This window comes from Cryptotermes secundus, unplaced genomic scaffold (assembly GCF_002891405.2).
Source record: "Cryptotermes secundus unplaced genomic scaffold, Csec_1.0 scaffold166, whole genome shotgun sequence".
NCBI lineage: Eukaryota > Metazoa > Arthropoda > Insecta > Blattodea > Kalotermitidae > Cryptotermes > Cryptotermes secundus.
Genome location: NW_019720562.1, coordinates 582689 through 596551, shown reverse-complemented (window position 1 = coordinate 596551; position 13863 = coordinate 582689). Strand labels below are relative to the sequence as shown.

Below are 13863 nucleotides of genomic sequence, written 5' to 3'. Positions count from 1 at the left end.
GAGTATTTCTTTCGGCATGGAACGCATTATTGCATTTTACATTAGTTTATATGGGAAAAATTGTTTCGCTTAACATGTGTTTCACATTACGAGTAAGATTCTGGAACGAATTATGCTCGTTAAGCGAGGTTCCACTGTACATGAAATCTTTAGGCCTGGTGTTAACCAAACCTTACTATCAGATTTAAAATATACTTTTTTGAGAGGAAAACTAGAGTAAAATATTCTTAAATATATATTCAAAAAATTATTAAAGGCAGTGTTTACATTTTTCTCAACAAATATATCCTCCCATATTTCATAACTTAGTTTAATATTAAAGTCCATAATTGATAATTCATCAATTTTCCGATTATAATAGTAACAAGTATTGTATTTTTAGTAAATATATTATGTATTGTTAAACCTTGGGCATCATGATCTGAAAGCCCATCTATAATAAGGTATACCAAAACATTATTAAACTTAAAAATATTAATAAAAATTAAATCAATTGCAGAGTAAGAATTTTCCTGAATTCTGGTAGGAAATTGCACAATACTGAATAGACCATAGGAGGCTGATATCACATCTAAAGACTGTTTGTATGTGGAGTCATTAAGATAGTTAATATTAATATCTCTGCATATAATTATTTCAATGGTGTTGCTGTAAAGCATGTTTAAAATTTCATCCATCTTGTATAGGAAATATTGTAAATTTCAAGATGGAGATCTGTAAATAACAATAATACATACTTCATAAAGCAATAAGTGTAATTTAACCGCAAAAGCCTCTAGGTCTTTCTCCTTACAAAATTTTTCTAAATTTATATTCGTGTATTGAATGGATTCATGGATTAGAATACATACTCCTTTCTTAAATGTGTTTCTAAAAATTTAGCTCAAAGATTAGGTAACAGCATGCCAGATTTTGATTACATTTCAAGGGGAAAAGAAAAGCTTGTAAAAATGAATGCTAACAAGTTTAGATGCAAATTGGATAATGGTACAATTCCTGCAATCACTGGTGCAAGATCTGGGCCTTTTCTAGTGCAAAGTGCAAATCTATAGTTAAATACCTAGAAGATATCCAACTCACTGTAAAAAAAAAAAAAGGCAATCATAAATCTAGAATACAACCAAATAACAATTTGTGGTGTACCATAAGAACAGAACAGGGACTGACAGGTTTTTTGACTTAGTCCACTGTCTAGTATTTTGGAAACTGGATCTGTTTCCAAGACGCTGTGTTCTTCAGAAGGCAAGATGATTGACAAAGTCCAAAAACCCAGTAATTCCAAGCATTATACACCATCAACAGAACTCTCTTACAGTGTACTAGAACATCACAGGAATCTAAAAAAACAGATATTATCAATATCTAGAAAATAGTTTGCTGTAGATATTTTTTTTTGCTAGTGGGGTGGGACTAAGTCCCTTGTACTGTGGCCACTTCTGGCCTATTGTAGAGCCCCAGCTGATAAGTGAGGGTGATTGTGGAGCAATTGGTGGAATGAAGATTGGCAGGGGAAACCGAAGTACTCGGAGAAAACCTGCCTCAGCGCCACTTTGTCCAGCACAAATCCCACTTGACCAGAACCGGGATCGAACCCGGTCCGCCGCGATGGGAAGCCAGCGACTAACCGCTGGAGCTATGGCGCGGCCACATCTTGCTCTTAGACATATCTGAGACATGTCGCTCAGACATCTTGCAGTGGAACACTATGACATGCCTACAGAAACTTAACTGTCTGCGGAAAGAAAATGCTGCTATTCCTTCCATTCAATATGTAAATCGGAAATTAAATATGAGGGTAAATATTAACAGTTGTTGACGCAACTAATGCAATGAACCATTCACACACTCAAAATACAAAGATCCACCCACCTCCATTGTGAGATGATCCATAGTGCGACTCAAGTTCCTCGGGGGATGGAAATGCCTGCATGCATTTCGGGCACAAGAATCCCTCTGCCGCTTGCTTGTTCAATATATCTTCCCCATTACCTCGTCCTGGTGAGTTCGGCTGGGATTCCCTTCCCTAAACCAAACAATACACCTTTACCTCGACCGACAATTTAAATTAATATATGAAAAAAGTATGCAGTATTAAATATCATCCTAAACGTAGTAACTCATATCCTCACCCTGTCTGTGATTTTATTGACTATATTCTTTATGTTAAACATATCAAACTAGAACCATGCGAAATACGACCGTCTGCTATGCAATTGCGGTGCAGGACCACCAACAACGACGAATTACTTCTCCTAACAGAGTTCCGTTCGGTTATTTCGCTACCTATCCCTACAGTCACTACCGGTCACTACCGTCACTACGATCACTACCACTAACCCTACTAACGCTACTAACTGATCGTCCGTAATACCAGTACGTCCCGTAGTCTGTCATTTTACTGGCCATAGACCACAAAATTGTGAGCATTATGAGCTAGCCCAGCACATATAACAGTAGAAAGACAAAGTTCCTAGGCATACAATTTGATAACCACCAAAGCTGAGACGTCGTATAGAACGTAAGTATCCTCCTCCTGAACCATTTGATAGAACGAAATATATTCAAACACAGGCTTCAAATATATCTATTTATGAAAACTATTCGGTTGCCATTATTCTGTAGTTTTATTCGATTGCCGTTAATAGATTGGTTTCATTCTGCTTCTGTCATTCGAATGCTCTCTGTTAGTTATTCCAACAATTTCTTCGGTTTCCATCATTCGCATACCTTCAATTGAAATTTAATTCATCGGTTTCATTCGAACGGCGAACCGAATAAAATTCAAATGAAAGTCGATAAATACATTTTACAGTGACGGGCACTAGTGCATTTTGAATTGGAAAGAATGAGAAAGCGGTCGTGGTATTATTCCAGCATCTCCCTGGAAGGTCTGAAGAAAAACACAGGGCCGAAAATAACAGTCTCCGAACCGAGAATTGAATCCGGGACCTCCTGAGTATGAAGCAGGACTGCTAACCACTCGGGAAACATCATAGAAGAATGGTCTTGAATTGGATTTAACTGACTCTTGGCCGGATCCAATTCAGAGCATTGGTGAAGGCGTTGATTAACTTCTTAATCTATAACGAAAGCGTGCATCATGATCAAGTTAAAGCGTAACTTGCGTAAGACTGTACCACGAGGTTTGTTAGTTACTTGCTTGTGCTTGCTTGCGCAAGGAGGACTATGTTGTCAGCAGTGAAGTGTAGCCTGAAATGAAGTCAAATGTCATAATTAGTATTCTTCTTATATTCTTCCCTTTTAATATATTACATAACGTTAGCAGCAGTTTCATATTTTTTAAGTGCATCTTCGTTTAGTTTCTCTGGAATATTATTATTAATGTCACTTCGTATATGCAAATCGTACCGTTGACTAATGCCACGACATGCAGGGGAATGGAAACTTCCGGTGAAGTTGTTTGAACGTATGGAACTATTTATATCATTTGCAAGAAATTTCTTAACAGAGTTTTTTCGTTTTCACTTTGTCATGTTCAGCCGGGTTAGGAATGCTATCTTTAACGTCGTGGGAGGTCTCGAACCGTTGCCAGTTTTAAAGGCTCCTGAAAGCGGCTCGGATGACAGGACTTTGGGCCCAAAGTTTCCATATAGCAGACCGCACTTTCTGCAATTCCACACAGAAGAAGAGATTTTAGTTTCGGCAGACCATCATATTCGTCCCATTATAGTACCGAGAGACATTTCAAAACTACCATGGAACAGTGGTTATGCTGAGTAAGTATTTATTTCTTGAACTTTATGGAAGAGACTGAGGTGGCTGAACTTTTGACAGCTTGGCTCCACATAAGCATTTTCAGATATGCCTGTACTTGTTTGATCGTGCGATTTGGTAATCCCATTATTCGTAAAAGATGTCAAAACTAAACAATAAACACATAATATGAATAGAAAATGATATTTCCAATGTTTACTCTTTGCATGCTTTTCACATTGACTAAGCAGCAGAGTTGCAGAGATTTTAAAATGTGGGTAATCTTCATGCCCACGTGTGTGTTAACATATCACATACTGATGCTTTTGCATTTCAAGGGATGTTTTTCGTGATTCTGGCTGTTAAACATATAGAAATTACTTCTCCAACAATAATTGAAGTGCAGAGAATTTTGGCATAATCTCAGAATATTTTGTGTAAAGCAGAAAGGATTATTCGGAGTGATCAGTGGAGCGATTAATTTTAAAGTGTTTGTTAGTATGTAAAGAATCTGTTGCTTGAGGTAACATAATGCTGTTATATCTTTACAATATAGCTACTGTTCTCTGTGTTAAGGTAGAGTCCTAGTAATGATAAAGGAAGCTTGAAATGTGGCAGGTCATGTAAATTACAGTGATTTATAAAAAGTTAAAGCTATCCCTGTAACAGGTCATGAAGGCCCATACATACATACATTTCATTTCATTTCACAAGTCCAAACAAATGGACATGCAGGTCGTCATACAAAGTTTAAACAAACACACCAATAACAAAATAATTAAAACTAATTGTTTATGTTATGCTCCACATACTCAGAAACTGTATAAAAAAGAATTATTCATAAGATATAAAAACAGCCTATTTTTAAAACTAATTCTATCCTCTTTAAAGCTTTGAATGGTTATGGGCAATCTGTTGAATAGTTTAATAGCAGTAAACACAGTACCTTTCTGAAAAGCAGAAAGATTCGAGTTTGGCAAATATAATTGCTTTCGATTTCTTGTATTCAAACCATGAACATCTAAACCTGAACAAGATTTAGTTTGGTTATCAATCACAAACATCATCAACGAGAGAATGTATTCACATGACAATGGCAGTATATTCAGTTTCCTAAAAAGATCCCTACAAGAGTCTCTAGGTCCCACTCCAGATATAATCCTTATTACTTTTTTTTTTAGTTTAAAAACTCTAACATTATTCGTTGAGTTGCCCCAAAGGGTTGTGAGATGTCAAGGCTCCCACATTTTCTAGACAATTGGCTCACAGATGGTGGTAAGGTCATCAGCCTAATGCACTGACCTCCCTTTACCCCCAGGAAGATTCCTGGTACTCATTTCTGTTAGAGGCTGAGCCAACCCCATGGCCATAGTGTGGCTGGAAGGATTAGGTAAATTGAAAAAAATCCACCTCATTGGGACTCGAACCCGCGGCCTTCCAGCTTGTAGCATAGTGCTTCAACTAACTATGCTACTGCGTGCCCCAGTGGTTTATAATAGGTTTCATAATTTTTAAAGCAATACTAATTCAGAGATTGATACAGGGAGGATCTTTCTCACTTGACAAGTTCACAGCTCTGCAATTCACAGCAACTGGTGCACTGCCAGCTGCAAGACGTATGCACATTTTGCTGATGACTCAGCAAGCCTGATGGCCAGTAACATTCAGAATGAAGTAGTTACAATTCACAGACCACACGAGGTGTTGAAAATGCCATCCTCTCTACAAGTATATATTTTTTGCAATTAATTATGTCATTTAAAAAAAACATGTACAACATTCCTCTTTGCTCTTACAGTACACCAGACACCAACTTTCACTGGATGGCTTCAGCAATTGTGTTGCCATTCTAGCACTAGACTCTCGACACTCCAATCTCATTGAGCTAGACATTTCAGTGATCTAGGTGTATGTTGAAGTCTGGCACCTATGTCATGTATCTTCTCAATAAGCACACATAATTTATGTTTTTGTTTCTTGACTATTAAAAGTCCCATTTTTCTAAGTTTATTCGCCAAATTGTGAATTGTTTGTCTGCTGGGAATTATTTCATCATGAAATTTACATAAACATTTTTGCTGACACTTTCTAGAAGATCCATATTTCACATAGCTGTCAAAGTGAAATACACATTGCTCTGAAGGATACTGCACCATGACGTACCATGCTGCTAACTGAAACTGAGAACAAATGGCTAATGGAGCTGATAACTGCTGCCTACTGCTGACAAATCATAAATAAATTCCACACGAACTGCACTGCTAGCTGTGAAACATAATGCTGTGAAGCAGTCTACATGTTAATTACTTCCCTTCATTTTGAACGTTATCTGCTGATTCATCAGCAAAATTTGTATGTGCCATGGCAGGTGGCCCACTGGCCTCTGTGAACTCATCAAGTAAGTAAAAATGCTCCCTGAACTTTGGTCATTGTACAGGGAGATTATCTGAGAGCCTGCCACAAGTCTTTCTGGTGGTCCAGCAGAAGAGACATGCTACTCATGTCAACTAGCACCACATATATTCAGACTTGTGGTGTAGTCAACAGGCCAATATACATTACAGTTCTTCTGCAGTATTACCCCAGTAAATCTATGAACAGCTACCATGAAGTGAGTGTATGTGTTATGTGCTAGTTGACCCTAACCCTAAGACCCTGTTATAGTAGGATTCATATCTCTTGACATGTGATGAGAACCAATAGGGAGTTTCTGAAGCATTGCCAATTTGTTGCTCTGTACACATATCTATAGCAGCAGCAGAGTTAGGAAACTGATATCAGAATGGACTGTGTGGGAACAGTTCACCAGTTTCATAAAAGTAGATGAATAAAATATGAACTTAACCTTTATACACAATTTTCTCCCTAAGAGCAAGTGTTACTTTTTGGCAGCAGGGAATTTGCTTTTGTCATAATATTCAAAACATTTCTGCTTATAACTTCTTTTTAGAAGCCATCTAGGATTGTCACTTATTTTGAAATGTTTATGTGGTTTCTGACCACTTCTGTGGTCTAGTGGTCAGAGTTCCTTGCTACAGATCCAGAGGTTTTGTGTTCGATTCCTGGTGCTACCAGATTTTCTGAGAAGTAATGGGTTTGGAATGGGGTCCACTCAGCCTTGTGAGGATAATTTAGGAGCTACTGGAATGGAAAAGGAGCGGCTCCAGTCTAGAAAACTGAAATTAACAGCTGTGGGGATTGTTTTGCTGAACATGCAACACTCTTTATCTGCTAAAGTTGGTACTAACTTCCTCGGTTGGTCACAGTAGTTCACTTACAGACTAAAGCCGCAGAGTTTTTTTATATGTGGTTTCTGGGTGACAGAAACACCTTCTTGATACCCTCTTCTTTTCCGTACTTTGCCTCCCTGCTTATGCACAAAACAGTCAACTTGCTTACACAGCATGTCATTTTCTGACATGTGGAGAAATTAAGTTTTCTTCATTATTCTTAAAATATGCATATTTTAAAGAAATTTTACACATTAAAACTATTTTTTGAACATTATCATAACCACAGGAATGATCACTACCACTTGTACTCAGCATGCTAAGTGGCATGTTGTATTCTGACACTATGAATGAAATAATAATTTACATTTATATTATTACACATTAAAGTCTACTAAATTGTTGGAAGTTTTAACTGCAAATACAATACTTGTTCTCAGCTGAAAAAGGGAACAACAGGGTTTGAACTTGCCACTCATATCATAGGCAAAAGACAGAGTAACTTGTATCCTTTGCTGGTCTGGGTCTCCTTGTTTATATTATCCAGACTGAGGTGGCCAGCTGGTGTGATGTGAATTGAATTGAATTGAATTGAATTTATTTACATTCTATAAATCCTAAGCAGGTTAGTACCTTTGGATACAGAACAAGTCAAAAGGTTACATACATAAGTACAGGCAATTTTAGCTTAAAAATTAATATAACTTAATTTTACATCATTCTCTATTTACATTGAAGTATTCATCTAAAGAGTAGAAGGAATGAGCATGTAGATAATTCTTTAACTCTGATTTAAACTTTTTAATATCATTGCCCAAGTTTTTAATACTTTGTGGCAGATTGTTGAACACTTTTATGCCAGTAATATGCATTCCCATGAAGTCTCAACAAGATAAATATGACAAAAAGAAAAATGTAACACCTGTGTAATTTGAGATAAGAATGCTGGCACATTTTAAAACAACATAGATTGCTTAGAAAGCTAGAAAATAGCGACAGCATTCTCATGCTTTTTCAAATATAAAATCAGTCTTAGCCAGTATCCTGAATATATTGTCAAAGAAGTGGCATCAGAATAATGACTGCCTCAAATAAATACAAGCAGTGATTACAAGAGAAATTTAAAAATCCCTGAAATGCTAACTCTTGGGTTAGAAATGAGGGGTTTGCTCCTTCACATTCAGAAGAATGTGGCCCTTAACCTAAGTATTTGTTTCATATGAGTTCAAGAACAGTGTGTCTGACCACACGTGATATTTGATTTTGAGACTTGCAGCAGTAAACTTGAAATGGACAACATAGCACATCTCTAACTGGATATTACAATATCAGGGGCTGTCCCTCAGATGTTAAGAGATATGAATCCTACTTTACTGTATCAAACATTCAGTCAGCTGCATTACTTCATGTGTGCAAAAAAATGGCACATGAGCGTTACACATTGGAATGATTGTTCATAAACAATACCCATGTCAAAAGTAAGGGGAAGACCATGACACAAATTTTAGAATGTCCCATCTCCAAATAAAAAAAAAAGACTATTCATACAATTGTAAAATAAATTTGGATGCATAGGATCATTATTTTAACAAAAAATAAACTAAATAAAATCAAATAGTGCTTGCTGAAGGAAACCTGAATGAAATCGTTGCATTTCCTTTAAAAATCCTTTAAATACCTTCCACAGGAGGCTGAAGTTTGACATTAAAATTCTAATCTATTAATCTTTTTCCAGAAAGGAACTTAAGTACATGAATTTGAACACTTTGCAGAGGCACAAGGAATGTATGTAAAAGCAGGGACCATTTTCATCATCTGCTGTAATCTGGGTGGGTTTTCTTCATGACCTGTTGGCCTGTGGACTTGTTCATTGTGCTACAAGCCAATCACACAAAGAGTTAACATAAAGAACTTTGTGTCTTCCACTGGACTAGCTGAACAATTTGCAGCAATATGTCAAATATCTTCTCAGTATTATAACATCCACACAAATCTTCCAAGTCTTGTAACCAATTAATGTTTAACTGAATTTGAATCCTGAATGACTTTGCAGTACAGTAGCCATGCATTTAGGTTTCTTTATTGTACTTTAACTGTCAAATTATATTTTAACGTGTTTCGTTACTGAAGACGCCGTTTGGAATGTTAATTGGTTTATGTAACAACCTACCAGTCTCGGCTACAGTTAATTAGAACACTGTTGCGGGGTTTCACACTTTGTAACCCTATTCGCAATAATCAATTCACTCTGTCCTCAGTAGTCTACATGTATTAATTACAATACGCCTGCTATATAAGTGTCACTGTATCACACACTCCCAATTATTACTCAGTTATCACAAACTATCACTGATTATCACACACGCATCTGGTTCTTCTTTCCGCGACAGCTGCTATATTCCAACTCAACTCGTAGGCTGCTGCCCTGAGAACTCGTTCACTGCTGACTTGAGAACTGTCTTCGGCGGCTGTGTAGTTCCCTTATAAACCCTCAGCTGGAAAACGGGAAAACAGTCACGTAATAGGCACTACTGTTGTCTGACGCCGTGTTTACAGTGGCGTTGCGTGCCATGTCACAGTGTGGAGGGGGGGGTGGAGCGCTGACTCACCTGTCACGTCACCGTGGCCAGAGCTGCCATGTCACTGCTGGGGAGGGAGGGGGTGTCCTCCATTGTGCAACACGTCACAATATTCTTACTGTGAACCAAAGCGGGCTCCGTAGTCTAGAGGTAACATTCCCACCTCATGACTCGTGGTACGCTGGTTCAAATACCCGGCGGAGGTCGTCGAATTTTTAAGGGCGGAAAAATTCAGGGAACAAGTCCTCCGGGAGGGACTTCAAGCCATGGGTCCCGTGTCGTAGCTTTATGGCACATAAAAGAACCTCATATCTCCAAAGGAGATCACTGAGCCAAATTCAAGGACGTTTCCCGCCCAACAGCAGTCTCTAAGGCCTCTGATAGATGGGGGAAGCATTCATATTCATATTCATATTTATTTGCATTCGTACTGTTACAACTGCAACACTTGAACAAGTCAACTCACTAAATACATCATTGTTAAAAGCTCTATAATCCTAGAATGTATTAGACTAAAAATAAAACTGTACTTGCCTTACAACATCACTAAATTTTTAAAAATATAACAATAACTATTACAATTCCCTCTTCTTCTCTTTTTTTGTTAATTAAAAAAAACCTTGCTATGCTTCCTCATGTCCCTGTTGAAGAAACTCATTCAATGTATAGAAAGGACGATCAAATAAAAATAATTTTAATTTATGCTTAAATTCGTTACATCCCTTTGACTTTTTAACTTCCAAAGGAAGTATATTATATAATTTAATGCCCACATTAATAACACTTTTCTTAAAAACTGATGTGTTACATTGTTGTACATGAAGATCATCTTTCCTCCTAGTATTATACTCGTATAAATCAGTATTTCTCGTAGTGTATATATTACATCTCTTAAAATAACACAACACCTCTATGATGTACAAGGACGTAATAGTTAAAATCTTCAATTCTTTAAATAAAGGTCTGCATGACACTCTGTTATTTACACCTTTCATGAAACGAAGCATCCTTTTTTGTATTTTAAAGACTTTAATACTTTCATTTTCTCCTCCCCAAAAAATCAACCCATAACTTACCAACGATTGAAATTTGGCAAAGTATATATTCCTGAGTATATGTAAACTTACCTCATCTTTCAAAGATTTAATAATATAACATACCTTATTCAATTTTGAACACAAGGACTGAATATGTACACTCCATTTGAGATTTTGAGTTATATTAATACCTAAAAATCTAAACTGAGATGTATACTTAATTTTTATATTATTAAAAATAATATCTGGCCCTGAGATGTCATGCGGTTTCTTTAACTGGAATAACATAGCTTTAGTCTTATCATTATTTATAATCATATTGTTTTTTGAAAACCAAGATTCCAGTTGGATCATAATTCTCTTTATTTTATCTTGAAGGATGCTTTTATCTTTATCAATAACCAATATATTTGTATCGTCTGCAAAGAGAACAACCTCCCCATTTGTTATATGTTGGGGTAAATCATTTATGTATAAAAGAAACAAAAGCGGGCCCAATGTAGACCCTTGCGGTATTCCAAATTTTGTTTTCCTCCTTATCGAACTAAACCGATTTCTCGAGTACTTATTATCATTAGATGTTATTTCAACATACTGAGAACGCATTTTCAGATAGGATTTTAACCAATCATTAATTTTTCCTCTTATTCAGTAATGATCAAGTTTTTCTAGCAGAATATCATGATCTATAACATCATACGCTTTTGAAAGATCGAAAAATATACCAACTGCAGTTAACCTCCTATCCAGAGCTTCCTGTATATTACCAATAAATGTCTGACACGCCGATATAGTCGACTTATTTTTTTGAAACCCATACTGATTTACCGTTAAAATCTTAAATTTACTAATAAAAGATACCAGTCTATTATACACTATTTTTTCTAAGATTTTAGAGAATATTGATATAACCGATATAGGTCTATAGTTACTAATTTCTTGTCTATTACCCTTCTTAAAGACCGGTCTAATTTATAGATACCGCCAAGCCAGTTGAGAACTCACTGGCTCGGTCGGGACTGATGGTACGCACCATTATCGGTAGGGTATAGAGACTGGTAGAATATCATAGAAGGAAGCACAATGGACCAATACTGGTCTAAGTGCATGGGGAAACCCACCCTCTCCAATAACTAACTAACTACTGTGAACCAAGACAACACATTATAAGTATAAAAAAATCTTAACACCAAATTTGCATTTTCTTGAGAAATATAAGTATATCAAAATATGGACTAAAATATTTGTTCCAGTTTTTTTAATACATCTACATACATCTCTAGGTATATAGCATAATGTCAGAAAATCGTGCAGACAAACGAATCCTACAAATACATTAATATTGTGACATGACACCTGAAAGCCAGAATATGACCATCTGCTGGGCGGCACTTCGCTGAGCACATTCCCCTGACACTGTGGAATAGATTGTTGCTGGACAGTGCTTTTTGATGAACGTGCATTACCATGACAACGGATAGGCAGATAACAACAGATGAACAGTGCAAGTGTGTGTTACGTCCACAGTCTGCACCAGATCATAAAAAGGACATATAATTCATTGACAGTAGAGTCATACTGAGTAGTAGAAGACTAGAGACAAGACCAGTCCGAGAACCAGAAGAAATACAGTTATGCTTGTTATATATTATATGACTAATCTACTGTTTTTTTTTTTTTTGTTGTTTTAATAAGTGAATTTTGTATGATAAGTGTCTCTTTTATAGCATTTTAATTTGACGCACTTGATTAATGGAATGAGTAATGAATGAACGTCTTAATGGAAATTTTATTTTATTTTAGTCCATGATAAATTTTGATAAATTTCTTGATCATTGTTTAATGTGTATTATAAGTATTATAAGTTTACCTCATTTAATTGCAATATTACTGTATTATTGTATAGATACTATGTATTCTAACTTGACTTGTTCCATATCCTATGGTGTCTCACCTGTACTGGATTTACGGAAGGTAAATAAATTCAATTCAATTCAATTCAAGAGATTTATTATCAAGAAGGAGCTCAATGTGTGAACTGTTAAAATCAACTGTAATTGTAATAGATACATCCAGTAAATCATAATCATGAAATCTAGAACCCACAATTGTTAGTCACACAACCATTAGTTGTGACAATATATTAAAAACAAACTGATACAGCATCATTAAATGAATGTAATTAAAAATCCATTATCAGCCTTTGGCTTTTGCAGTAAATTGGAGTGCCTTCTATGGCTCAGAACCATGAAAATAGTCTATATATCTGAAAATACTTCAATAATGAGCTAGAGCCATTCAGAGATGATCCTGGCAACAGTAGAATAGTAGAACTTTGGTTACAAAAGTAACTTATGCTAGAGACACCTGAAGGAAACTGTTGTTGAAAGTGGAAGATGTGAAAGACTGCTTGCATTTGTCACTGCTGTCTTCCCCAGTGAAGAGAAAAACACATAGTCATCACTGTTCCTGCAATAGTAGAACTTAAGCTACAGAGGTAATTTACACAGTAGGACAGTAGACATTATTAAAGATCAGCAAGACAAATAGTGCCTATTGTGTCTTCCTAAGTAAGTTTCATAAGTAGTTTTTGCACTTCTTCCCCTTAAAAAGAGTTTTTAACAAGAAAGGGAAAAAATCAAGTTGGATCTCACAAGGGATAAAGGTGTCTAGACAGAAGCTGCAACTTTACGTTTGTTAAAAAGAAAGATATCCCTGTCAGTTCACACTTTGAAGTATATAAAGAAATATCAGAGAATTTATAAGAAAGTAATTTCTGTTGCCCATCAAAGAGAAAATGACCAAATTATTAAAAGGTCAGTCAAAGATTCAAAAACTCTATGACAAATAATAAAAAAGGAGTCAGGAAATAATTTTACAGAAATAGAAAATATTTCTTTAGAAATAGACTCTAAGTTAGTTACAAACCCACAGGATGTATCCCAAAATTTTAATGAATTTTTTGTAAATAGCATAGACAAGCTGATACATTTAAATAAAAATTGTAAAATTGACCATGCCACTACAAATGATGCAATACAAAATCCAAATGTATTATTTCTTACCCCTGTTACTGAAGAAGAGTTTCTTCAGGTTACTGGTAAATTAAAAACCAAAATTTCAGCAGGTTATGATGAGATTCCAGATATTATAGTTAAACAATGTATCCAAACCATAAAAAAGCCTTTGACTTTTATATTTCATCTGTCACTAAGTACTGGCATTTTTCCAAATCAAATGAAGATTGCAAAAGTTCGACCTATTTTAAGAAAGGTCAGAAACAAAATATTGCAAATTATAGAC

At 35.9% G+C, this 13863-nt stretch overlaps 2 protein-coding genes across 4 annotated transcripts in view; one reads left to right on the top strand and one right to left on the bottom strand.

Moving 5' to 3' along the window:
• The window catches only part of LOC111868384 (early endosome antigen 1), a 63720-nt gene extending 61396 nt beyond the window's left edge, over nt 1–2324 (bottom strand). Inside the window, exons 1-2 of the mRNA XM_023858972.2 lie at nt 2130–2324; nt 1870–2023 (exon numbers count right to left, since the gene is read on the bottom strand). Coding sequence (XP_023714740.1) covers nt 1870–2023; nt 2130–2171 — 196 coding nt within the window. The 5' untranslated portion in view covers nt 2172–2324. The remainder of the gene's footprint in view (nt 1–1869; nt 2024–2129) is intronic.
• A 138-nt stretch (nt 2325–2462) lies between these two features.
• Nucleotides 2463–13863, top strand: part of LOC111868390 (protein phosphatase 1H) — a 37565-nt gene continuing 26164 nt past the window's right edge. The window contains exon 1 of one of the 3 annotated variants that reach the window (XM_023859004.2): nt 2463–2518. Coding sequence is in view for 2 of the 3 variants with exons in the window: in XM_023858976.2 (XP_023714744.1) it covers nt 3379–3737 (359 nt within the window). In the remaining variant the exon portion in view is untranslated. Of the gene's footprint in view, nt 2519–3171; nt 3738–13863 lie in introns of those variants that run through there. The other 2 variants (XM_023858976.2, XM_023858985.2) reach the window with 2 other exon arrangements.